This window comes from Buteo buteo, chromosome 2 (genome assembly GCF_964188355.1).
Source record: "Buteo buteo chromosome 2, bButBut1.hap1.1, whole genome shotgun sequence".
NCBI lineage: Eukaryota > Metazoa > Chordata > Aves > Accipitriformes > Accipitridae > Buteo > Buteo buteo.
Genome location: NC_134172.1, coordinates 3,685,954 through 3,712,639, shown reverse-complemented (window position 1 = coordinate 3,712,639; position 26,686 = coordinate 3,685,954). Strand labels below are relative to the sequence as shown.

Here is a 26,686-nt window from a genome sequence, read left to right as displayed (position 1 = left end):
ACTGACATCAGTGAGACATGAGTACAAACCCTCTGAGAATAATCTTATTGCTGGAGATCTGCTCACTCTTGGCCTTACATGCAGATGCCTTTTTCACTTTCAAAAAGCGCAGTCTAAGACGAGAAATTCTCACACCTTTTCTTTAATTTGCTATAAAGCCATCAGTTTCAAACTAACAGACAGTGGGTGATGGGATGAAACACAGCCAGCAAACCAAGAAAATGCTGCAGAATCAAAACATCAAAGCGGGAAAGAAAACTCTCAGAGAAAAGGGATCGCCTGAGATACTGCTATCATAACGGAGAATGGCTTTTTACCATGGACTGTCAAGACAGCCGAGGTCTTCTGATCTCCACACACACAGGTGTATTCTCCTGTGTCTTCTACCACCAGATCTCGGATCAACAGCTCTGCGGCGGTATCTTCTTGTCTCATCCTATACTTATCACTCGGTTTGAGTGTCTTGTCCCCTTTTTTCCACTCTACTGGGACACCGACCTTGCTCAGCTCGCAGTGCAGAGTGGCTGTTGCACCATCCGTGGCTTCTCTGTTCTTCAATCCTTCTTTGAAAAATGCAGGCAAAGCTGAAGGACAGCAATATGAGCAGTGAGATGTAATGCTCCAAAGAGTTAAAATTAAACATCAATGTTTAATTTTCCTTTTCCCTCTTATCTGGAAATGATTTATCGATACAAGAACATAGAGTCTCGATAGTCTCCATAAATCAGTATGAGGAAAGAAATGTCATCACCAGGAAAGGTTTCAATGCTTGCAGTAATCTGCAGAGGTATTTTACATGTACTCAGAGTCACAAATCAATACAAACAGAAGTAGAAAACCCCAATTTTTTTTCCTGTGAAATTTCAAGCAAAAAGAATAAATACTAATTTGAAATTTCTGAAAAAAATTGGTTTCCTTACATGACTTTTTAAACCATAATGGGAGGTCGTTTGCTACGTTTTCACATATTTAAGCAAACAAAAAGACATTGTACATGGGGAAAAATAAAAAAAGAAACACTGGAGTTTTGTTCTAAATGTCAGTTTGAAATGAAATTGTTCATTTCAATACATGGTGGGAAAACAAGCATTTTCACCTGAACTGACATATCCTTTGAAACTTATCAGTTGCAGTAAAAATCAAACTTCTCCCTGAGCATGGTCGTCCCTTAGAAGATTTGGGCTTGCTTTACACAAGACTGTGACTGAACGCAATGACAACTGGCCAGTACGTATAAAAGCACCTTGCTGTCCCAGGAATGGAGTATGGGAATAAGATTCCAGGGAATAACCTAACTGTTTGGAATTTTATGAAACCTTAAAATCCCTAAGGCATGATCCCTTAGAGGCAACCCATTTTAATGGGCTTGAGCATAACGGGGAGTCTAATAAAGGAACTTTCAAGGGAAAAGCAAAATGACGGACCCTAATTAAAACAGTAGCAGCAACCCTGGTTGCCTGTACTCTGAGCTTGCACACTGATACCCCTCTTGTGCCACACACCCCGGCTGCACTGACACCAATGGAGCAATTCATTGGCATCAGCGAGCTGGGGATAAGGGTCTGGCAGAAGGAAGGAGATGGTAGGGTAACCAGGTATCTGTCCAAAAGAACAGAGAAAACGGGATAGTTACTTTTAGTATGTGTCTTGTTTTGTTTGTTTTACCATGTACTGTTAAAACTGCCATAGTCTGCTGGTCTCCGCACACACAGGAATAATTCCCAGCATCCGTCACGTCTAGATTTTGGATTATAAGCTCAGCAACGACGCCTTTGCGTTTCATTTTGTATTTGTCACTTGATTTGAGCGTCTTGAACCCCTTCTTCCACTCCACGTTAGCAGCAGCCTTGTTCAGCTCACAGTGCAGAGAGACACTTTTACCTTCTGTGGCTTCTTCATCTGTCAGTTCTTTGGTGAAAAGAGCAGGCAGGACTGCAGAGTAAATGCAATACGGACACGGCATCAAAGCTGAGAAAGCCATGACCTACTCGCTCTCTTCTCTTATCGCCCCGAACCCACATGTCTCTGAAGCCACAAGACCTTCTTCACACTCCAGGATTTTATTCCAATCTCTAACATTTAAAAAGAGAATTCAGTCTAATTTTTAATTTTTTTGTCCTCACGCTTTACAACTTGCTTTAAAAGCAAGCCTCTCTATCTGCAAACTTAGTTGACAAGCCATCTATCCTTTACTTTATACACCATAAAAACAAAGGGGTAAAAGTAGAGGCCGTATTTCAATATGACAGCCAGAGCATTTTGTTTCCCATGAGAAAAACAGCAGTTCTACAGAAGTGCCTGATTCACGGCACTGTCTGTATATTTATAAATAGAGCCCCTTAAAACAGAGCAGTTACAAACATACTGTCAGCTTTCTGCAGAGATAAAGTAAATGCTTTGGAAGAGTTAAGCCAAAATTGGTTAAAAAGGGCTGGGAATAGCAGGAGCTTAAAAAAAGGCTATTTTTCATTAAGATAGTCCTTGTGTAGCATCATACATTGACGGAAACTTGTTCCTCTTAGGAGCAACAAGTGTAACTAAGTTACAAAAAGTAAATATTATTCCCACTTTTAGGTCAAACCCTATGGGAAAACTTTTAAACAAGCAGCTCTACTGGACTAGGGAGATTGTGTTGAGTTGGGGACGTGTACTCCACTTGTCATTTGAACATAGCACCTGGGAAGACAAATAGCGCATCAGGAGGGCATCAGGTGAAAGGAAAGAGTGAGAAGGAAAACAGGATAGAAAAATTAATCAGCAGGGGGAAGGATAGAAAGTATACAGGGACCAGATGAAACAGGAGAAAAAGAGGAAGAGATCTTGGAATTACACAGGTTTACTTGGGGCATGTGCTGAGAATTTCTTTTTACCATTTACTGTCAAAGCAGCTGCAGTCTGTTGATCTCCACACACACAGCTGTAATCACCAGCGTCTGCCAATTCCAAATCCCGGATCATCAGCTCTGCAAAGGGACCTTCCTGCTCTATTTTGTACTTTTCACTTGGCTTGAGGACCTTATTCCCCTTTCTCCACTCGACCGGGGCTGATTTGCTCAGTTTACAGTGCAAAGTGACTGCCTCCCCCTCTGTAGCTTCCTTTTTCGACATTTCTTCTTGGAAGAGGATAGGCAAGGCTGAAGGATGCAATACCAACAGAGAAGGAATCAGCACTAGATTGAAAGGAACTGGACTCTTCTGTGAGTTACTGGGCTGCAGTGTATACATTTAACCAAGAATGCACTACTGCTAGGTGCATATAGTTGAAAGGGGGGTAATGCCTCCTAGAGTAGGGAAAAATAAATTAGAGAAAACAACATACAACATAGCAACGCTGTCTTACAAAAAAAAAAAAGTACAGGGGGATATTCTCTAATAGGATGACTCTCTGGCACCACAGAGTCGAGAACATGAAAACTCTAAGAAATCTCACTGACCAGGCTTCGGATGACCCGCAACTGCTCTCAAACATGCTAAGTTTGGGGCTTAATGAGAAACAGGGGTAGAACGGTTACCATTCACTCTCAAAGCAGCTGTTGTCTTCTGGTCTCCACACATGCAGGTATAGCTCCCAGCATCCGTCAAGTCCAGGTCTTGGATGACCAGCTCAACAAAACGCCCTTCCCGTCTCATTTTGTATTTGCTGTCTGACTTCAGCACCTTCCCGTCCTTCCTCCACTCGACCGAGCCCGCCGCCTGGCTCAGCTCGCACTGCAGCGTGGCCGTCCCGCTCTCAGTGGCTTCTTCGTTCTTCAGCTCTTTTTTGAAACGGATTGGCAGGGCTGAGAGATGCAGAACGAAAAGGGATTGCAACCCAAGGCCCTGCCCAGATCTCTGGTCAGAGGCTGAATTGTGATTTATCGTATGACTACCTAAGCCTTATTCCAAGACCCTTATCCTTAAACACATCTGCCTTTTTTTTTTTGTGGCTGGTAAAAAAATCTCTAGTAAATTGTTCTGTGGGAGTCAAAGGATGTGTGATCTTGATTGGGATCATGCATACAAATGACACACTTATCCTCACCATTAAAGGTGATGAACTCTCCTTAACAGAAAATCCCAAGGAATCTTACGTTTCCATACTAATTCAGGAAAACATGCATGTATGTCAGCACCCTTCACTTGAGGAAAGGTGAGAAGACAACACAACACACACACACACACAACATGGGGCATAGTGAAAGCTGATCGTGGATGGAGACTTGGGAAAGGAGTGACATAGCAACATGAAAAAGTGGAAGGATGAAAAAAGTAGAAGCAGGACATAAAGGTAGGTGTTGTGAGGGAACGCACAGAAAGAAGGAGGGAAGAGATGGACAAAAACATTCCAGAGTTTCATGGCTTATTTCTGACTTTTTACCATTCACTGATAAGGCCGCTGTGGTTTTTTGGTTCCCCACTACACATGTATAGTCTCCAGCATCCCTTGCGTCCAGATCATGGATCAGCAGCTCAGCCAATGTTCCCTCCTGCCTCATCCTGTACTTGTTACTCGGCCGGAGAAGAGCGTGCCCCTTCCTCCACTCCACGGGGACCTCTCTGCTCAGCTGGCATCGCAGGGTGGCAGTCCCACCTTCCACAGCTTCCACGCTCTTCAGCTCTTTGATGAGCGCAGAGACGGCTGAAGAACGAAGCATTCTCATTTTAATTTAGGAACAACATGACCAACTGGTGACGTCATATGGGACTTAAAACCAAAATAAATTCTCTTGGCACAGCTACTAAGCTCTGACCTACCTGCATTTCCAGGAGTCTACTTTCATTTACAATAGCACACCATGAGTTTGGGAGGCAATAAAAACAAAACAATTCTTTCCCAATAATTAGAATATCAAGGTAATTACCCTTCTGCTGCCCAAATGCTGATGGTCACAGACGCATGAAAAGCTTGCAGAGAAAGTGCAGAAGAGAATTGCATATTCTTTAACAAAACGTGTAGCTAAGGCCCTTCTTACCTTCCCGCTTAGAGCTCAGACAAGCACGTCTGTCCGGAGCAGAAAGCAGAACAGTTATTTCAGAGGCAAGGAAAGATATCTTGTTATCAGGTATATTTGATTGTTATTTTTTAACATGAAGTTATTGTTCTAGAAAACAGAGAACATAACGGACCTAGCCAGAGCTGCCTTTTGTTTGTACTGATCCCTTTCTTTTTTTCCCGAATGCTCACTATAAATGCACAGGAGCTAGCAGGACCCTGGCAAGAAGAACAACAAGTGGTCACAAGCAGGTGTCTTACTCCTACCATGGATTTTGACGTGGGCTGTGCTCTGCTGGTCTCCAGTGTCACAGGTGTATCTTCCCGCATCTTCTGGCTCTGCATGATGAATCACCAGCTCCGCCACTGTCCCCTTCTGCTTCATTTCGTATTTGGCACTTGCCTGGAGCGCGGCTTCTCCCTTCTTCCACACCACGGTGGCATCAGCTTTGGTTAGTTCGCAGCGCAAGGAGACGGATTTCCCCTCTTCCATTTCTGTGTTCTCCAGGGCTTGTTTAAAAAGGACAGGCACAGCTAGAAGACAGAACCAGGGATTAGGAGATGCCCTTTTGACCTGCTGTACAATGATAGCTGTCACCCCTCAACACCAGTCCTTTTCCAAATGAGCCCTAGACTCTCCTTTGGCTGCGTGGCATCAAGGTGATACTGCTTGGGAGCAGGAAGAAACCTCTCCCCCAGATGTTATCATCTCACTGGGGATTCCTAGGAATATGGGGGAATTTTCTCTCATCTTTAATAAGGACCCCTGCGGAGGCATCTGGGCATCCTCGCCTAACGAATTCCCTGCTGCTGCAGGGCTCTGAGACAGTATTCATACCCTATATCTCTCCTGCTTTCTGCTCCAGCATATACTACTTTTGCTCTACTACTAAAGGTACTGTATTTTTTTTAAGGGCTTTGGGGAGTTCAGGCAGCATCTGAGAGCCTTTAAAAAGGATGTTTGGGGGAATTTAGGGGTCTAAACATTAATCGGTTGGCCACCTGCAGTTTGCCAGGGACTGGACTTATGTTTTCATCTTCTTGTGCTCCAATGCTCCTGGTCACCATCTCTAACTCCGGTCTTAACCACAGACTTGTAAAATAGCTGTTAGGTCAGGAACTACAGCACGTAGGGTATAGAAAATGAACCCTCTGCATTTACGTATTTTCTGCTCAGTGGAAAGTTACAGATTTAAAGTCCCAGGTACATAACTTGAGATTACATGAATGAAATATATGCAGGTGCTTACAAGTATGCAGTTTTACCGTTAAATTTTATGTATGAATTTGTAGATTGCACTGCCACAAAGTGCTGTGTGGTTTTAATAGAAGCTCTATTAAGCAATGCATTAAGAAAGTGCGGTAACATATCTAACTCTGCCTACCATTTACTTTCACCCGAGCAGTGGTCTTCTGTTCCCCAGTGCTGCAGGTATAGTCCCCAGAGTCTATCGATTTGACATCTCGAATAATGAGCTCTGCCACAGTACCATGCTGCTTAAATTCATACTTCTCGCTGGCATAGAGAACAGTGTCTCCTTTCATCCATTTCACTGGTGTATCAGGTTTGCTGAGCTCACAGGTCAGCTTGACTTGTTTTCCTTCTTTAGCTTCTTCATTTTGGAGCTCTTGCTTGAAAAGAACTGGTAATTCTGAAAAAGAATATTGCAAAGGTTTAAGGAAACACACAAGACTGGAAATCGCTTTTCCCTTTTTGTTTCAGGATTTGTTATCGAGATAGAAAACCACAGGAATGGAAAAGCACTAGCAAACAGTAAACGTTCTGACAACTCACATCTGGCTGCCAGTACTCTACAGCAGCAAAAAAATATTTGAAACCATATGCTTATTTTCCTTTAAATCACTAACTACTGTTGACGACATTGCTACTATTACTGTTGTCATTATTTACATTAGTGGCAAATGCTGTACTGCTATTCATGATACAGCGTGTTGCAGACGGGTGGTCAGAGCTGGACCACTGGCACAAAAAACGTAAAACTTTACTGAGGTCAATTTGCACATAACACAGAGGACACAGAGAAATGGCAAAGTACTTTCTGTCATGACAAGCAATATTGATTTCTCATTATAAAAAAACCCACAACATACTTTTATCCAACATGAATGCAGACTTAAAAACAGCACAGAGCAAACACAGAGAGGAAAGCACAGCTGTACGTGAAAAGGTCCCTGTGGAGATTCCTGTGCAAGCTCTGTCACAGCCTGGGACTCAAGGCTTTAAGGTGAGCTAGTGTAGGGAAGGCACTTATTGGGAAAAAACTTCAAGCGAAACGTTTTCCCCTCAGATCATGAAAAAAAATCAATTTCTTCCTGGCTTCTGATGTCTTATGAATATGCAAGTCAGCTACTGATTCGTGATGCAGAGGTCCTGTGGCTATTGAGAAACTACAGCCTATTCTTCTGTTCCCATTTTACCTCTAGTTTGGGATACTCAGTCTTACATGGCTACTGACTTTTTTTTTTTCTGTTTTTGTATTCTGCTGTTCTGGTGTGACCCTAATAGATAAAGGAAAGCTACAATAATGTAATTTGTTGTAGGTATTCTTATGACTTGACTCCTTCACATCTACTGGTGATCTGAATCCGTATGTTTAAATCCTACATCCATCCACACCCTTCTCTGTGAAGGGAAAAATGGGGCTGTTGTGTAACATTAGGAATGCATTTTTTTCTAACAGAAAATTGTTCTTCATCATGGGTGAGATCCAGGTCCTGCTGAAGTCAACACAGATCTTTCTTTTGTGTGTAATGGGTATTGGGGAAACATCTTAGTGCTACAGAAAGACATAGAAGATCAGAACCATTAACCATCACCTCTCCTCTTCGTTACATCACCAAGGTCTTCTCTTTCCTTGCACGGCAGATCTCAGCCTGAAGTTGGCTTGTTCCTTTGTGCTCTAGATAAATACTGTGAGCAGATTTCCTTCCCTCTTCATGCTCTGAGGTTCAGGCTGACTATTCCAACAACCCAAACGCTTTTTGTTCACACTGACTTCTCTAATCCAGGTGCAGCTTGCAATCCACCCTTCCCAAGTGTGTTATACCAGATATATGCAGGATATCCTCCGGTCAAGGCTAAACACAGCCTGTGCCATTCACAACCTCCCTCTACCTGCTCAAACCTCCCCACGTGAATGAGCGATTTTGCTCACAGAAACCGAGCTCCTCCTCAACCTCAGGCTGGGGCAGCGACTCAAGACAAGCAGAAGCAATTATAACGTGGGTAATAGATGAGCCCGGTTCTGACCCAGCTCAGACCCAATGCTTGCCTGACATACTTGGTGCTTATCCAACGTGCTCAGGGAAGTACACTGAAGTCTCATGTGTCTAAGAAAAGAATTTTTGCTTCAGCTCAGAGAACAACCCTTCAGATAGCACCTCCTGCCTGATCACGCTCTTTGGGTGTGTTACTCTCAATAAATTTGGCTGCCTAAAGCAATTCCCCAGACAAATGTGGCTGTATGAGCTCCCTCCTTGGAGAGGGCCATCAGTGGAGACAGCTTCAGAAGGCGATTCATTCTTTCTCTGGATTACCTCTTAAGCTGGGTGGATCTCCTACGGAGACATCCACTGTCCTCTACTGACCCATTGCATTTTTCTCTAGGGAGCTTAGGCACTTAACTTTCACAGAGCTAAAAGCAGGTAAGATGAAGGATTTTCCTATTTCACATTCTGTCACCCCTCTGGGTGCTGTTCCAGATGACTTGATGAGAACCTCTCCTGCACTGTGGTGCAAAGACGTGAGGTTCCTTTTCAGTATAGTTTCATGTTTTTAATCATTTCAATTTATTACTCTGACCTTGGTGTTAGATGACGCGTTAGGACCCAAAGCATCACTCCAAACGTTCTTACCCTTGACAGTAATAACCGCACTACTTTTAGCTGCTCCAGCCTCACACTCATATCTGCCACTGTCTCTTTCTTCTGCCCTGTGAATGACAAGCTTGGCTTCAAATCCCGACCGGCTGATGTTATACTTGGAAGAATTCCTAAGGCTCTTCCCGTCTTTGCACCACTTTACAGGGCTGTCTGATTTGGAGGTTTCACAGTGAAGGATCACATCCTCTCCCTCAGTGACTTCAGTATCAAGGAGCTCCTTTGTGAAGGTGCAGGGCTTCTCTAGAATCACATAAAAACCATCTGAGATGTTTCAGAAGAGGTGTGGATTTTCAGATCACAAGTAATCTGTGAGATTTACACCCAAGATTATTTTTATCAAAACTACAGGTCAAGGTTAGTAGCAAATGATTTGCTGTTCATGACTATAAAGCCCTTGGGAAGGTACCAGTCATGCCGTGAGCTGATTAGTTTGAACCTTCTAACTGAATGCGGAAAAGTTAATTCTGCGTGAAGTGAGGTGTGATACAGATTTCTCAAAGCCACTCATCTAGAGCAGGTCTCATCTCATCAGTACGAGTCCTCTAAAAACCAGGCAGATAGCTCAGACTGGTCATGTAGGATGTCTCTATAACTGCTGGAAAATGAGAGACACCTCCAGAGACCAGATATTCACTTCCAAAATAGGTCATTAGGACAGAGAAGATGAACTGCTCTTTGATATGCTTGTCTTTCCACACAGCTTATAGAAGTGGCCTAAGCTAGATACCAATAGCTAAACTGGCCAAGGTAGATCTTATCCCCCCTAGCTTAATGCTTTTTATTTCATAAAAATCCAATCAATCAGGAGACCAAAACCTGGTTTTGGTACTATAGCGTCACATATTAGCGTTACCAAAAGGAATCAGCTTTTGCAAATAAGACCTTTAATTTACCTCCAGAAAAAAATCCATTTGCACTTCTGTAGCACGGCAAAATATGGGCAAATTTGTGTGTGGGAAAAAAAAAAAAAAAAAAAAAAAAGGCCTTTGCAATAAATGTGGCGATTCTGAAAAGAATGAGAATATGATCTGACACAGTGGAGACTGTATGTTTTACACTCTGGGCATGAGAAATATTTATGTTTCCAGTAAGAAAACACCTCTCTAATCCTGCAGTCTTGGGCTGCATGGCATTCATTTTATTCCTTTGCTATAGAAGTAGACTAACACTGGAGTTTTAACTCAGTTTAACTTTTCCAGATAAAACAATTCATTGTCAAAAAGGAATAGCAGAGAACACACGTAATGTTGCCTTTCAAACAATGAAAACTAAATTAAAAACATATTGGTTGAACTTTTTCTTTTCCCCTTAAACTATTTGATTTCACCTCATTTATCACCCTATCAGCTCAGCTCAAGGAAAACTGGGCAAGGCATCCAATGTACCATCACTATAGTATAACGTTCCCATCTAAGGTCCAATAAATACTCTGAGAGTTGCCCAGGATTACCAAGTATTCATTCCCCAGCCCTACCTTCATTACATAGGTAATGCTATTCTTGAACATACACAGATATACATATGATAGGGCCAAATATGTAGCATTTTTGTTCTTTTTTTTCACCTACCCACATTAACCCGTACTTATTTCTATGCATTCTTTCCTCTCCTGAAGTTTTTATGATTGAATTACCTTTAACAACCAAACTGGCAGATGTTTTCTTATCACCAGCTTCAAATGTAATGACCCCCGAGTCCTTCAGTGAGAGTTTTTTCAGCGTTAGCAGGTGATATCCACCAGGCTGAGACTGGATCTCATTAAGTTCATTGGTATGGAGTGGGGTTTTATCCAAAAACCACTGCACTTTGCTATAGTCTACAGGAGAGATTCTGCATTTAAACATGGCAGATTCTCCCTCTAACACAGTGACATCTTCCAGGTCTTCTGTTATTAGCACTTTCTGGCCTGAAAGGAACATAGATATATCAATTATGGGAATCTTCAGTTACTAGCATGAAAATCGATACGGAAAACTCCAAGATTCCCCATGTGAGTATTTCAAGAAAGAAATATGTTCATGATACAGAAGACTGAAACACAATTCTGCTGTTATTGAACACAAAAACCATTCACAGGAAGATAATATATACAGGACACACACCAAAATAGGATGAAGACAACTCCAAAGCACCAGAACACGTATAGCAGAACAAGTAGCCAGTACAATGCAAATCCAGCATCATAAAGTTTCTCTTAATGAAACTACCTGGAAAGGCTGAAAGGATGCGTCTCTGACAGCATCATTGGGCTCTAGACGTCACTAAGCAGATGACCCCTTCCATGACAACCCCTCTGTTTTTCTAGAGCAAATATAACTTGCTTTCTATGGGATAGGACCACCCAGCCCCCACCTTCTTTGAGCTTAGTCCAACCATAAACACAATGGGAAGTGGAAAGAGTGTCTGACTGCAGCTTTAGTAAAAAGAAACAAAACAACAGCCCTGAAAACCTGCCTGTATAGACGTAGATAGATATACACCTAACTATAAATAAATAAAATTAGGTTATCACTGTATGCAGAGATATATCTGAAGTTGCTCCTACTTAGAAAACCAGTACAGGGAATTTTTCACTTTCATCTTGAGCTTTGTGACAGACAAGTATTTTTTCACTCAGAAAAGTTGGTGTTAGAAACCTCACAGCGAGTTCAGGTAGCTCAGATCCTGAGGCCATGGTGGGGATTAAGCACACTTCTTCGCTTCTCAAGGCTGCTCTAGCAGATGATCAGAGGTAGAGGAGCCTGGCTTTATTCCTTAGTCTTTAAGGACTAACTATAATAATTAATAAGTGGACACTGCCATTGCATCTCCATGTGACTATTCTTGAGTCATTCCTCCTATTCTCTTCAATGTTTCATCATTTTACTTCAGGACATGGTTTAGTGGGCATGGTTAATGGTTGGACTCGATGATCTTGAAGGTCTTTTGCAACCTAAATGATTCTATGATTCTATTCTATGATTCTATCATTTTCAGCTCAAGGGTTTCTCCCAGTCAGGGAACTGTGTGGAACAGTAACAACCCGACCTCACTCCTTCCCCTTAAACTCTACCCTGCCGTTAGCATTGGCCACCACAGCTAATTCACAGCCATAGCATCAAATAAAAGCTGCTGGGTTGTACTCTTCAGCTGGAGATTGGGTTGTACCCTTCATCTCTAAGGGGCAGAGGGACATTAAGCACTTAAAGATTCCTGGACCACTCATTCACCCATCCCCTCCTGGAAACAACTACTGGAAAGAGGCATCAAGGGACATAGAGAAAAGCCTGGAGGCAGAATAATTTTTCCCTCATCTAATAGCAGGCACGCTGAATCATAGCCATCATGTGTACACGCAGGAACGCCAGCCTCTCCTCACATCAGTATTTGGGGGTTTAAATCATACCCAAAATACTCCAGGTATAATTGCTTCAAATTGACAAATTGCTCTGCATGTCCAGCTCCATGTTGCTATATTTTTGTCCAAATGTCCTGTGCATATACGTCATGAATGAGATGGAGCCAGAAATCAGTGGACCCGCTACCCATATGCTGAGAAACAGATCTGCCTACACATACGATGTTTCCTGTTGGAGAAACGCGATGTACAGTCATATTCCTCTCATCCGTACCTTGCACGACTAGCTTGGCTCTGGACTGGGCATCACCAATGTCACAGGTGTAAGTATCACTGTCACTTTTCTCCAAGTTCTTTATGGTCAGCTGGAGGATTTGTCCTTTCTGTGTGATCTCGTATTTCCTGCTAGTCCTGAGTTCAGCTATGCCTTTCCTCCAGACTACAGAGGATGCAAGTTTCTCACTCTGGCACATAAAAACTGCAGTTCCACTTTCATCAGCTTTCAGATCTGAGAGTTCCTTGACAAAATAATTAGGTTTTTCTGGAAGGAAAAAAAAAAAAAAAAAAAAAAAGAGAGACAGAGACAGATTTGTTACCCAAACAAGTCCTGAGCATACAGAGTGGTCTTGAATGCCCTCTGCCCCCACTTGTAGAGTCACAGAATGTAGATTCATAGAATCGTTTAGGTTGAAAAAGACCCTCAAGATCATAAAATCCAACCATAAGTCTAAAACTGCCAGGTCCACCACTAAACCATGTCCTTAAGTGCCACATCTACACATCTTTTAAATACCTCCAGGGATGGTGATTCAACCACTTCCCTGGGCAGCCTGTTCCAGTGCTTGACAATCCTTTTGGGGGAGAAGTTTTTCCTAATATCCAATCTAAACCTCCCCTGGCACAACTTGAGGCTGTTTCCTCTCATCCTATTAGATGGAATGGATCTAACAAGATCACCAGGTCCACCTCCTGTCACAGGACATAGCAGGTAAAGTATTTCCAGGAAAGTTTAATGCCATTGTACAGGTACTGGCGAGGTCTCATCTTGCAGACCGCATATAGTTTTGATCACCTATATTCAAAAAAGTCTATTTCAAATTGCCATTTTTGAATGGCTCGTTACATAGGACATAAGATTCTTCAGTATCTACAAGGTGGTTTTTCAGAGGTTTTTTTTTAAAAAGCTTTTAATCCATGACATTTTTTGAAAACTAAAAATTGATCCTGTTTAGAGAGATAGAAGAGAATGTCTCCCACAGGTTGTAGAGATTTACCCCAACCTCTGTGCATGCCAGCCCCTGTGCATGCTTCAACTGACCTTGCACCGTGATCCTGGCTTTCGTTTTAGAGACCTCTGTCTCACAGGTGTACTCCCCACTGTCTTTGACTGTGGAGTCATGGATGATCAGAATGGCCCGTGTTCCCTCTTGGTGCAAGTCATATTTCTGGCTTTTTCGGATTGCTTTGCCATCCTTGTACCACCTGATGCTCACATCAGGTTTCGACAATTCACAGCTCACGCTGATGTCCTGCCCCGCTGTGGATGTTTTATCCTCCAGCTGTTTTGTAATCTCAGTAGGTTTTTCTGAAGAGAGGGAAAAGAAAAAAGAGGCAACTCTGAATAAAAATCATGATCACTATACAGCTGGGGTTTTTGCAATTCAAATATCCAGCAGGTTCCCCAATGAATGATTCATATTATGTTAGGGAAGGGAAAAGCAGTCTTGCTCTTCAGTACATATTAAATGCAGTTATGAGCTCTCAGTGAATATTAATGATTGCTTACAGGAACTAAGGACTTGTCCTGATGGCATCCATTTCAGGGGATGTCATTTTGTCATCACTGAAGCTACTGTAGGCATGCACTTAGGGTGGGATCTATCTCACTAAATATAGATATCTATGCTATAGAGATAACTAGCAGAGGCACTCCCTCCAGGGCCACGCTGCAGCCAGCAGTGATCTGCTAAGTAGAGGCAATGGACTTCAAGGAACAATTTCTTTTGGCTTAAAATTGGTCTAATTGTGCATAATGAACCATGTTTGAAAACTACCTGTTTCTTCTCTCCACTGACTACCTAGGGAACCTTGGGTGATTATCTCAGATGCACATAGTCTGGGTAGTAATTTTCTGTACAATTACACTACCCAGTGTATTCTGCAATTCTCAAATATCTATTAAAAAATGTCAGCTTTTCACTTGTTTTTAAGGAAAAACCTCAGTGCTTCAAGGCTCACCGAGAAGGCTGCTATTCACTTTGATCACAAGAGTTTGCCTTCATGGCTTACTGACGAACCTTATGAAAAGACACCCAAGAAATCAAACTCCAGAACCTTTCTGATCTCATTACCTTTTACAACTAGAGAAGCCTTGGAGATTAGACCACGGGCAGTGAAAACGACTTCTCCAGAATCATCAGGAATCACACTTTTGATATTGAGCGTATATTTCCGACCCATGTTAGAGGCTTTAAATCGCCCACCACTTTTCACTTTGCTCCCATTCAGCATCCAGCTGAAGTCATCAATGCTTTCATGGGACAAAATACACTCAAAAGTGCAATCTTCTCCCTCCTGGATTTCAGTGTTCTTCAGCCGTTTGGTGATGCCAATGTTCAGTTCTGGAAGACAAAAAGTAGGTTAATACAAGGAGAAAAGGCTTTTATGACTGACGTGAGTAGTAATATTGACATTTTTAGCTCATAGACCAGTTTATCTACTGGATCGACAGGACACCACTGCATTCCTTACGGATGTATTTGACATGGGAAGGATTTCTCAGACATTATCCACTCAGAATTATCACAAAGCTATGGGAAAAGGGACACTTGAATCTCCTGGCTTTTCTCTGGAAGGAGTGCATGAAGAACAGCTCACCTAGTGGAGAAGACTCAAGATTCAATGAGGGGAGAAAAGCTGTCAGACAGGAAGCCTCTGGGATGTTGTGTGAGGTTTTTCTCCATGCTGGTATGAGAAATGGGATGTTCGTATTTGTTAACTTGTTACCATGCTACCCACCCTGGTGTTCAAAATCAGACAAATTCAAAATTTGTCTCATCAATATGAGTTTGAAAGCCATGAACAATTCTCTTTGCTTCAAACAGCCACAAGGATTAGATGACAGGCTGAACTGCTGGGTTCTTCAATAGGCAATGTTGTCCTACTTTTGTGTTCCCACGATGGACTCTGAATTAATAGCTCAAATATGTGAAACACAAGTTGCTTGGGGTTTTTTGCAGTGTTTTTGTTTTGTTTTGTTGTTAGGGTTTTTTTCTGAGAAATTATTTGCTCTTCTGGAAGGATTTCTGCACAGTAGGGATGTTCAGGAAGGAAACATTGTCACTACATTCTTGATTTTCACTAAAACACCAGCTATACTTACATCAAAGAGTAACACAGATTGTTCAGACATCACCGTGTGAGACTTACGGAGTTTCATATAGGTGTGAGACAAAGTGACCAAGCCCACCCATATTTGCAGAACCCCTTGCCTGGCCATCATCTACAATACTTACCCTGAACGCTGACCTTTGACTTGGCAACATCAGTGCCAATATCACAGGTGTATAAACCTGCATCTGTCTTTTCAAGGTCATGGATAAGGAGGCACAGGGTCTTCCCAGACTGTATCTGCTCATACTTGTTACTAGAAGTGAGCTTCACACCATCCTTTTTCCAAACAGGTTTGACCTTCTCTTTGGAGACTTCGCATTCCAGTTTAATCACGCCTCGCTCCTCACCAAAAACATCATCCAAGGACTTCATGAAGACAGCAGGCTTCTCTGAAGATTAATGGGCAAAACAGAGAACAACCAGGATATTTAAGTGGAGATATTTTTGGTTGCTACCAAATATTTAAAGAGAGCTTAAGTTAACCCTTGGCAACGCTGTCGATACCAATGCAGAACCTAAAGCAGTCTCACACCTCATGATTGGAATGAGTTTTAGGGAAATGAGAATTTATTAATGGGAGGATGCAGGGAAGGAGAGAGCAGCCTACATTGCCATGGACAAGTAGTGGCAATCAGTGCTGTAACTGTGGTCTCTCTTTTGACTGTGCACCTATGAGGTTGCGGTTGCGGTTTTCTCTGCGTTGGAGCATCTCTCAGGTACAGGAGATCCCATCACAGAGAATGGGGCTTGGAGTAGACATGTAGGGCCCAAATGAAAGCCAGAGGGACAGCTATGGAATAGCTACTTAGTAAGATAGACTAGATTTAAGGAAGCCCTTGTTTGCATCCTGGAGGAGCAGAAAATATTCTCTGGGAACATCCTTTCTCATTGCAGCAGTCTACAAGTGGAAAGGGGTCAGGTGGTTAGAGGAAAAATGTGTGAAGAGAAGTAATTGGGATATAGGTCTTCTAAAGCCAAAGAGCTGGCACTGCCTTCTCATGAAGCAGGATTCACGCAGTGGGGGCAGCAATAAAAAGATGTGCTGCACATTCTCCTCGCTCTCCTGAACATTTTTCCCTTTGCCTCTTTGTTTTATTGATTCCCTTCATCTAATTGAAAATATATTTAACATTGAAGATATTTATACAGGAGAAATTTCTGACCAGATATAAAAGAAAGAAGGAAGAGGACATCCTTCAGACTCTCTGAGTTGATAGATTAAAGGAGTCAAATTCAGACTCTGGGAAGAACAAATTAGTCATGAGCAGGAGGCAAAATGCAAAGGAAATCGGAGATGATTCTCTAAGAGGATATGGAAGACGTCAGACTGAGTTTCAGAGAGAATGGCTCCAAACAATTCCCACTCATGTTTCCAGATACGTGAAGGAGTTAATTTAGGATAACAAATCACTATGACTTACCTGAGCATGCAAGTATGGGTGTGATGCTAAAGAAAATGTGATTTTGAAATTTTGGTGAGAGTTTCACCTCATGTTTCTAACATGCCTAAAATAATTCATGCAACTTACTGTGGCTTAGCTGATGCACAGGAACATGTTAAACCACAGCAACTAAGATGTTTGACTAAATTTTAAGGCATATTAAGGACAGCAGCAAACTGCTTCTCTTTGCTGAATCAGTCCAACTCCAGAACTGATGTACTAAAAGGTGTGCCCTACCCTTGGAGGTACACTGAAGCTCAGCTTTTTGTAGACAAAAATCTTTATAAACAACAATTTATAGGCTATATAATACTGAAGAGACCTACAAGAAAAGGAAACGGCTCTTGAGACTATCCTGATGACAAGTAACAGGATGTTAAATAGCTATGGAAACTTTTGGCAGGAGACCAAAACAGTCTTCCTTAGAAAAATCATCAGCTACAGTTAGAAACTTACACTGGAAGAAGAAAGCCCTTGCACACTTATTGCTCGGCCCCAGAGAGGTGAAGCTTACGAGCAGGAATACTGCATCGATGTGGTAAATAAGAGCTCCTTTGCGTCTCTTATTTACATTCAGAAGGTGCGTGATCACGACCCACCTATCACCTTCAGATGCACGCTCTCTGACACCTTGTCTGACTTCATGGTCACTGTGCCAGCGTCCTCAGGCTTGACGTGCTTCATCGTCAGCGTGTAGCAGTTGCCAACGTTCCTGATGTCATTGAAATTGTTGGTGTAAAGGAGGGTGCCATTGAGGAACCATTCCACATCCTCGTCGTCATGAGACAGCTCGCAGGAGAAGACGGCGGAACTCTCTTCTTCAATCTCCACGTCCTGCAGGTGTTTGAGTACTTCTACGTTGCGGGCTGTAGGAAGCCAAGGTGCACCATCACCACTGTTATTGTAAATCAGGACTGCTACCACAAATACATTCATAGTGGTTAGAGTTTATTTGATGATTTGGTCTGGTCTCCTGTACACCATGGGTTATTACATTTCATTTACTTGGTTTTGCATTTGGTCCAACAAAATCCCGTCCATTAAAAAACTATATTGTCCAGAGCCCTCAATTCTCTTTTCACACGTAAAAATGTTTTGTTTTTTTTTTTTTAAATTTTTATTTTAAAAGTAAGTAAGTCTTTCTAAAATGGTAATAACATTACAGCGATGCCTAAACACCCCACAGAGCTCCAATCCCTGTGTGCTCATCACTGCACATACACATACACTTTATAACTAAATTGTCCCTGACTCACTGCCAGGGAAGTGCAGAGGATGAGGTAGAATATCATTATGAATAAGAAACATGTAGCAGAAATAAAAGCTGACACAGCGGTCAGGAAATGAAAACCACAACCAAGATCACCAGAATCAGTTTAACACAAATGATATTTTTAGCTAGATCTACCACAGTTCTAGTTCCTTCGTTGAAATGTAAAATAATGTGGCTTGAGAAAGACACGTGAATTTCTGCCTTACCTAGGTGGTGCCCGTCCACATGCATTACCTACTTCATGGCAAGTGCTGGAATTCCGTATAATGGAATATCAGTACAGTGCATAATAAGTCAGTTCACTTAAGATACTGCATTTATACAAAATTAGCGGAAGATAACTGTGGGAATCTACCTCTACTCAAGAAGAGAAACCCAGAGTGAAATACTGAACCATAAAGACATGCGACAGGCAAGTCCCCCACCGAAAACCGCTCGTACCTTCAACGGTCAGCGTGGCTTCGGTCTCCGCGTTTCCAGCCCTGCACTTGTACACGCCAGCGTCTTCAGGCTTCACCTTCAATATCTTCAGCTCTGCCGAATGCTGCTCCCGCTTGATTTTGTACTTCTCGGAGGGCTCAATGGGTGTGTGGTCCTTGAACCACTTCACAACCTTTGGAGAAGGCCTGAAGTCGCAGGACAGGATGACTGAGTGGCGCTCCAGAGCTGTCTTGTCCTCCATCCTCCTGGTGATCTGTATGTGGTAATCTGCAAAGCAGGGTTGGGAAAGAAGAAAGGATCAATCTGAAGAAAAGGAAAGAGTCTAATCTGTATTTCATGCCAATTAATTTCATGTATGTCATTCACAACTGTTTTGTGAATTGCTCGGATGCTGCTACAGTTTTCTGTTACAGAGCTGACTTGCTTTGAAACTAAACCAACATGATCTATAGGGAATGCTGGTTTCTATAAGATAAAACTTTACATTAACTACCAAATGCATGGTCCCGTTCTGGTTCAGTGCTTACTGAACTGCTCTCTAATTAAAGTTTTCAATGCAAGTAAGAGCAAATTAAAGACAAAACAAGGACTTCAGGATGTGATTGGAGATATTTACTATGGTGACAGCAGAAGATAAAAAGCCTTGAAGCTTTGTCCCAGATCAAGTCAATGACAAAACGGATTAAGTAAATGAGCTATCAAACTTGTCTAGTTCAGAAATGGGACAAAATAAACTCTCCTGGCAAATTTCATCTGTTTTGTCCTCTTTGGTAAAGTCAAGAAGAAAACAAACAAAACAAAAAAAAACCCCACCAGTCTTAGCTCAATAGGTTTGAATACTGTGCTTGAATACCAGGCACACCAAACTCATTTAGTCAGATCCCTTCCTAAGACATTGCTGTCATTTCGTGCATTCAACGTTGTGCCCAACAACTTGTAATTGGGAACTAAGCGGGTCTTCCAGGTACACATACATTTCCAAGACCCCAGGCAGCAGAGCCTGCACATTAGAAAGTGTGTCTGAAAAATTATTTTCCAGGTACTGTGAGAGGGACAATCTCTCATGATCTAATTCAAACCAGGACATATCACATTACCTCTGACAAGCAAGTTTGCTGTGGATTTTGATTTGCCAATGGAGAACTGAACGGTGCCTGTCATATCAGCACTAGTTTTCAGTATTATCAGCCTGTGGATGGTGTCTTCTTGCTGCATTATAATGTTTCTGCCAGCCTGTAAGACTTCTCCACGTAGAGACCATTTGGGGGGTTTCACGGATGGAATGGATAGCTCGCATTCAAACTTGGCTTCTTCAGGCTCAGTCACATCCTCATCACACAACTCCTTTACAATACTAATGGATTGCTCTGGATGAAGGATGGAATGGGAAAGCAGGGATTTAGGAGTCATGAAAGAACTCTTCTGTTAGCATCCTGCACACTCATGCCATCTTTACTGTGCTTGAATACTGCACTTATTGGCTCAAAAGGCTTTAAAAAATCCTTTTTTTGCATAAAAATAAACATATATTGCTGGTCACAGGTCAGACAGTGAGACTGTGACACTGCCTCAGGAGAATCCAAATCTCCTGATTCCCAGTCCTATTTCTAAAGCCACCTTCCTACTCTGATATCAAGCACTTGGCACTATATAAAATGGAAAAGAAGGTTCATTGAAATGCAGGGATTGATAATAGGAAAGGCTTTATCTAGCTACAGCAACTTTTCTCTGAATAACAAACTTTCTCCAATACATCTGTTAAACTACTCTGGAACAGGAATTTCCTTAAGAGAATGTACCATGTATTCATTTTCTAGGATGTTCCTGCCCTTATAATCCTAAAAGGAAGCAATATCAGTGGACTTCAGAAGAAATCAACACTGAATTAAAATAGTTTTAAAGTGGTATTGTGTTTTCAAAGTAAATGACAAGGGTTTTTTCAAAGCCAATCCTCCTTCCAATCCATCCTAGAAGGGAAAAATTGGTTCACTACCTTCAACAAAAAAATTAGCGCTGCTTTTGTCATCAAAGGCGTCACAAGTGTACGTGTCTTCATCTTCATAATCTGCATCATTGATGATGAGTTTCCGATAGACACCATCGCTCACCATTTCGTATTTGTCACTGGGGTGAATTTCAACGTCCTTTTTGTACCACCTCACTTTAGCATTGGCACGAGACACCTGGCACTCCAGGAAACCCCGATGTTTTTCAAGAGCAATTTTATCTCGCAAAGGCTTCACAATTTTTACAGGCAGCTCTAAAAGAAGTAAAAAAAAGATGGAATAATCAGTACAGTTTCCATGAAAGGTATATATTAAAAACTCATTAGCAATATTTCTTTTACGGTCAGTTATGTGGACAATGACAGGAATCCCTGCTATGCTAAGCACTCAACTAACACACAGCAAGTGAAGACCTAATGAAAGGAAAACTTTTTATGCCTATTTTACCACTTGGATGGCTGAACTTCCAGGGACTCATCTCAGATTTCCTGAGCTCCTCATCAGTATGTTAATTCAAATGTCTTCCTTCTCCCCATCTCTATCACATTGTTTAAGTTAAACACAAAAAAATGCTGTATTCTTTTTTTAAACATACACCAGAAAGAAAATGCAGGAGAAAGTCAAACTACAGCTTTTTGGCCCTGAAAGTTCAAACATGACTTTTAATGTCTTAGGGTACAAAATCAACCTTCTGAGAAAATAAACTGTATTATTTAGCAAAAGTAAATTCCCAGCAGTGAAGCTGATATTTCACACGCAGTAAGTCGGCAGGAGGATTTTTTCCCCTGAAAGTTCTAGGTGGTGTTTAACTTTCTTCACGTTAGAAGTGGGGGAAGTTAGTTGGTTTGTAACATGAGAGAGCTTAAGCAGTATTGGCTTGAAAAGCATAATTACCTTTTACAGTAAGCTGGGCATGAGATTCTGCCTTTTCTGCAACAAATTTGATCTCTGCTGCGTCTTCGACTTGGACGCACATGTAAGTCAGCGAATAGGTCCTTCCTGAAAACAGACACAAAACCAGACATAACTTCCCCTGAACAAACAGCTTCACTCTCCAAGGCACGCTGCCAGGCTGAGCATCGCTCATCTGGTTTTGGTGCTTCACCACCTGCTATCACAGCAGCAAGACCGACCATTCCCCTATGTCTCTGTCCCTGTATCAAAGGATAACCTAACCTCAGCTCCTTCAAGGACTGACTGAATGTGGTCCCCACCATCTAGAAACTAATTGAAACCGAAGGATTCCACCCAATGTCAGATGATACAAATTCCTACCTACTGGTGGCAGCATGGGATGGTGGGATGACACCAACTTTGCCTTGTTAAAGTTCCCACCGTGGCACTGTCCCAGCCTAGTTACATCCCCAAAACAAATGGGGAACTCTCTGCTGAACCTTCTTAACTTGATTTTGGAGGTCAGACTCTTCTGCCTATTATCCCATACCAGCACATACTCCAACCCACCCCCATTCAAGAATGAGATCCCACTTTTTCATCCTACCATCTTGACGCATTCTAATATTGTCAGCAGCCTTCATCTTGTTGTCATTTTTGTACCATTGGGTTTGGACCTCATCATGCGAAATCTCACAGACGAAAGATGCACTCTCATATTCATTCACTTCTACATCTTCCAGTGGTTTAACAATCTTGATATCTCGGGCTGTGAAATTATAGAGACAAATATTTATTTGGGGTTTCTCCATAATTGAGTGTTGCGTGTTTACCTCCTGCATAATTACATGGAAAAAAAATGGGACTTGTTTTATTCTAGACCAGCCTCCCTTCCTGGGTAGTTTCTCTCTTCAACACAGTAAATATATTTTATGCTTGAACCTACAGGTAAAATTACCAGCTACAGTGGAGCTCACTGCAAGAGGATTTTATGGTTGCTGGAACTTTACACAGGTTTTAAAAGTCAAACATATCAATGAAAGAAAATCTGCCAAGGAAAACTAAACTCAAGGCTACAATCTTTTGTGTCACTATAAACCTGTCTCATTCACATGCTTCTCTGCATGCTCTCCTCCTACTCCCCTGCTTGTGTGTCTGGACTCCGACAGCCACAGGGAGCTCAGCCACACGTTTTACCTTGGAGATACCTTTTCTTCAGAGTTCCCTGAACTCAGTATAATCCTCTTTAACTCTGCAACTTTGCACTAATTTATGTCAGAACCGACCCATATATCTGTGCTCCTGCAGTCCTTTCTTTTTGAAAGGGAAAGCCTTGATACACCTTCGGTTAGCTTCAGGACCAGAGTTCAAATGCAAATCAGCTAGCATTCAAATAGCAACCCATCCCAGCCAAAGTCAGGGAGACAATGGGGAGTTCAACACAGCAATGGAACGGGACAGATGTTCATGAAGATATTGCTGAACCCAAGTGGCCACATGAGGACAGCATCTAGTAAGCAATAAGAAAAAGCTGATCTGTCTTTTCAGATGTCCCTCTGGAAAATAACATCTGCCAGGGCACAGCAGACCTGTCCGTTCAGTAACTGGCCTTTAGCACTAGCTTATCTCTGGTGCTTCGGAGCCTCGTGACAAAATACGACCAGTGCTTGACCAGTTGCACAGTGCAACACACGGAGGGAAAAACTGTCTTGAGCATAAAGGAGAGGTGCAGTCAGAAATCACGACCCTTTTCTTAGTATTTACAACATAGGGCGCTTCTTGAGATCATACCAAGGCTTGTCCAGTCCCTATTCAGGCAGAGTACCCCTGTGATAATGGCAGAAGCTAAACCAAACCATGTCAGCACCAGCCACTGAATCCCTGCTTTGTGCCAGGCGGTCTGGTATTTGCTAACTTGCCAATCTAGAAACACCATTCAAATTCCAAAGACCAGAAATCACTTATGGTAAATGGAAAACTAAGTTAGCACCTCCTCCAAAAATACTCCTCTAAGGATAGAGCAAGCACAGGACAGCTCTGCCAACACTTTCTCGCTAGGAAGAGAAAGTTATCCAAAATGAGTAATTGCGAAATACTCGAACTGTCCATGAAGCATTTCTTGCTGTGTAGTCCAAAATACTACAGTAGATGTAATTTGCTATTTCAGTCAAACATACCATGAACCTTTAGGGTAGCTGATGTCTTGTCTTCAGCTGCTTCACATGTATAGGTTCCCTGGTCTTCATATTCACACTTGTGAATAATGAGGCTTCTCTTATTTCCCTGGGAAATAATCCCCACTTTTTTACTTTGCTGGAGCTCCTTCCCATCCTAGAAGGGAAAAGGCCAAACCAGATCACCACCAATTCTTCTATGTCTGCAGTGAGCAAAACAAACATTCAGATCTATGCTCAATTCACCTGTCTCATTGGACTTAATGGAACTGTGCTTACTGGAACATATGCTGAAACTTAAGCACAGTGCAAAGTCTTCAAGAAGTAGGAATGGCTGAAGAACATGCATAATTTCTGGTTGGTCTTGGACACCTATCTGAAGGCTTAAGGCACTATACGGGGTTGGCAATAAGCTTCTTCAGACATTACCTTGAAGAAATGCCGCTATCTCCATTTAAGGGAAGTATCAGCTGAGCCCTGAGGAAGGTACGTGAAATGCCTGACCTGATCCCCAAAATGGGGTGGAAAGGGAACTGAGGCTTCACCTTAAGTCACAGTTCCCAATGAGGCTATAAATCCTGGGTGAGAACTGCTAGGCATGAAATAAAGCACAAGGCTGCATTGCTATCAACAGCAGCGCTCCCGTTCTGTGCAAGAACAGAAAAGTCAGACTTTCAGCCCGATAAACACACCCAGCAAATAAATAACAGAGAGTGATGAACTGAGGAAGTAAATGAACATAAGGACAAGAGAGCAATGCTAAAAGCTGTATAGCAAAGGCTCAGACTCATGTCCCATGGAAGTGAAATTAAGGGCTCTCATTCCCTTCCAGAGAAGTCAGAAACTGAAATACCACTATCTGTTAAGTGCTGTACCTTGAACCACTTAACATCCACGTTGGGCCTGGACAGCTCACACTCGAATGCGACCTTGTCCTTCTGAGTTACACTGATGTCTGCCAAAGGTTTGCTGATTTTCACAGGCAGTTCTGCAAAAAAAAGGAGAAAGTCCAGTTAGTGGGGAATTAGGTCTCCAGGACCATCTGGCACAAGAAATAATGAACAGGCAGAGCCTAGCTTCCATGCTTAATAAATCTTGTGACAACAAAATCGTATTGTTTTGAGCACATTATCACGAGTTGTTCTGTAGACAATGTTACAATAATCCTGTTGACGTTAGAAGGAGACGTTACTGATGATGGTCCAGTGCTTAACATCCTTTACAGTTACAAGGAAAGCTTGTTCCTCTCTCAAAATCTCACTCTGTGGGTTGGGAGAAGACAAGCACGTCCCACACCAACCCAGACCTGAGACTTTTGGGTCTGCGTACCTGTCACAGTGAGCCTCCCTGATGAATGAATGCCATCTGCTTTGAAGGAGATGAGTCCTGCATCTTCAAGAGTCACCGAAGAGAGAGTCAGCGAATGTTTCTTGCCCAGGACAGCAATACTGACATTCGGTGAAGGCTTCAGCCGAACGCCATCCTTCTGCCAGATCCCTTCCACGTCCTCATGCGATACCTCCACCTCGAAGGTGACAGTCCCTTTCTCAGAGACTTGGAGGGGCTGAAGACCTTTCACCAGCTTGATCTGCCTCACTGAAAAACAACAAGGAGATGTTGGAGATCTCACACCGACAGCTGTGAAACAGCCTGAGGACTTCCAAAATAGATTATTTCCCTATTCCTCATGCAAGTACTTACCAATTAATTGGTATCTGCCAATTAAACAACCACCTTTGCGGGAAATAAAACCTGTTCATGACCATACTGCTAGCATGGCTGCTATTCTTAAAAGGGATACTTTCAGCTGGGACAAACGATTCAGCCAAAAGTTGCAAAAAAAGGGCAAACTGGCCCTTTTCCTAGCAAGATCCACCACACTCACTGTCTATGCCAGAAATGAGCTTTGAAGTTGCACACACCCATGCACACAGAGGAGAAGGGGCATCCCTGTGCTGGGTGAGATGGTCACCAGTAACTCTTCACAAAGAAACATTTTAGAAGAAGATAACACTGTTATTTACACTGGGACCATGCTCTCTGTGCTCAAACATCTCCTGGTGGCATCTTCCCCTATGCCACATAGGGGACGATAGGGAACAAACTATTTCTCCAAAGGTCCCACAGAGGTGATACAAATAGACTATGAGTTTGTTTAGATTGGATCTTAGGAAAAATTTCTTTACTGAAAGGGTTGTCAGGCATTGGAACAGGCTGTCCAGGGAAGTGGTGGGGTCACCATCCCTAGAGGTGTTCAAAAAACGCATAGATGTGGCACTTCAGGACACGGTTTAGTGAGCATGGTGGTGGTGGGTTGATGGTTGGACTTGATGATCTTAGAGGTCTTTTCCAAACTTAATGATTTGATTTGATTTAAGAAACTGGGTAGAAGGACAGTACTGCTCTCCCCAGGAGGGGGGTGGTGGCGGACTCCATGGAATGCCAGCTCCTTACGCCTTTCCTGTTCCCTCTGCTGCTGTTACACCTCACAGCAGGTTTACAGATGAACATATGCATCTTTTGCAGGATCCTGTCTAATTCCTCTCTCAAGGAAACCACACTGATTCCTCTCTTGCGGTCTTCTCCAAGGTCATAATCACTTAAACACAAATTTGCCCCAAGGACACGTCTTGAACCAGACAAACGAGGGGAGTGCAGACACCTCCAGGAGCTTGTTCTTTGCTTCCCAAACTAAGACACCAGCTCTCCTGACTTTGCTCACTAAAAGTTGCATCATTCCCTGATTTCTGAATTGATTTTGCAGCTGGTCCCTATCACCCCAGGGTGCCTTATTCTCTAAACTGAACACGGTGTGCCTGCTACTGTCTAACCTTTCCTCTAGGTTATTAGA

General features: G+C 42.5%; 1 protein-coding gene across 15 annotated transcripts in view; it reads right to left on the bottom strand.

Moving 5' to 3' along the window:
• The window catches only part of OBSCN (obscurin, cytoskeletal calmodulin and titin-interacting RhoGEF), a 192,026-nt gene that overhangs the window by 109,323 nt on the left and 56,017 nt on the right, over window positions 1-26,686 (bottom strand). For 10 of the 15 annotated variants that reach the window (XM_075044005.1, XM_075044010.1, XM_075044031.1 and 7 more), the window contains 22 exons: window positions 25,165-25,431; window positions 24,711-24,823; window positions 23,839-23,992; window positions 22,269-22,430; window positions 21,662-21,766; window positions 20,755-21,021; window positions 19,859-20,128; window positions 18,762-19,028; window positions 17,647-17,913; window positions 15,728-15,994; window positions 14,564-14,833; window positions 13,531-13,797; window positions 12,487-12,753; window positions 10,509-10,781; window positions 8,849-9,115; window positions 6,358-6,624; window positions 5,240-5,506; window positions 4,358-4,618; window positions 3,513-3,779; window positions 2,871-3,134; window positions 1,666-1,932; window positions 318-584 (listed from right to left, as the gene is read on the bottom strand). In XM_075044005.1, the coding sequence (XP_074900106.1) occupies window positions 318-584; window positions 1,666-1,932; window positions 2,871-3,134; window positions 3,513-3,779; window positions 4,358-4,618; window positions 5,240-5,506; window positions 6,358-6,624; window positions 8,849-9,115; window positions 10,509-10,781; window positions 12,487-12,753; window positions 13,531-13,797; window positions 14,564-14,833; window positions 15,728-15,994; window positions 17,647-17,913; window positions 18,762-19,028; window positions 19,859-20,128; window positions 20,755-21,021; window positions 21,662-21,766; window positions 22,269-22,430; window positions 23,839-23,992; window positions 24,711-24,823; window positions 25,165-25,431 (5,343 nt within the window). The remainder of the gene's footprint in view (window positions 1-317; window positions 585-1,665; window positions 1,933-2,870; window positions 3,135-3,512; window positions 3,780-4,357; window positions 4,619-5,239; window positions 5,507-6,357; window positions 6,625-8,848; window positions 9,116-10,508; window positions 10,782-12,486; window positions 12,754-13,530; window positions 13,798-14,563; window positions 14,834-15,727; window positions 15,995-17,646; window positions 17,914-18,761; window positions 19,029-19,858; window positions 20,129-20,754; window positions 21,022-21,661; window positions 21,767-22,268; window positions 22,431-23,838; window positions 23,993-24,710; window positions 24,824-25,164; window positions 25,432-26,686) is intronic. The other 5 variants (XM_075044018.1, XM_075044114.1, XM_075044087.1 and 2 more) reach the window with 3 other exon arrangements.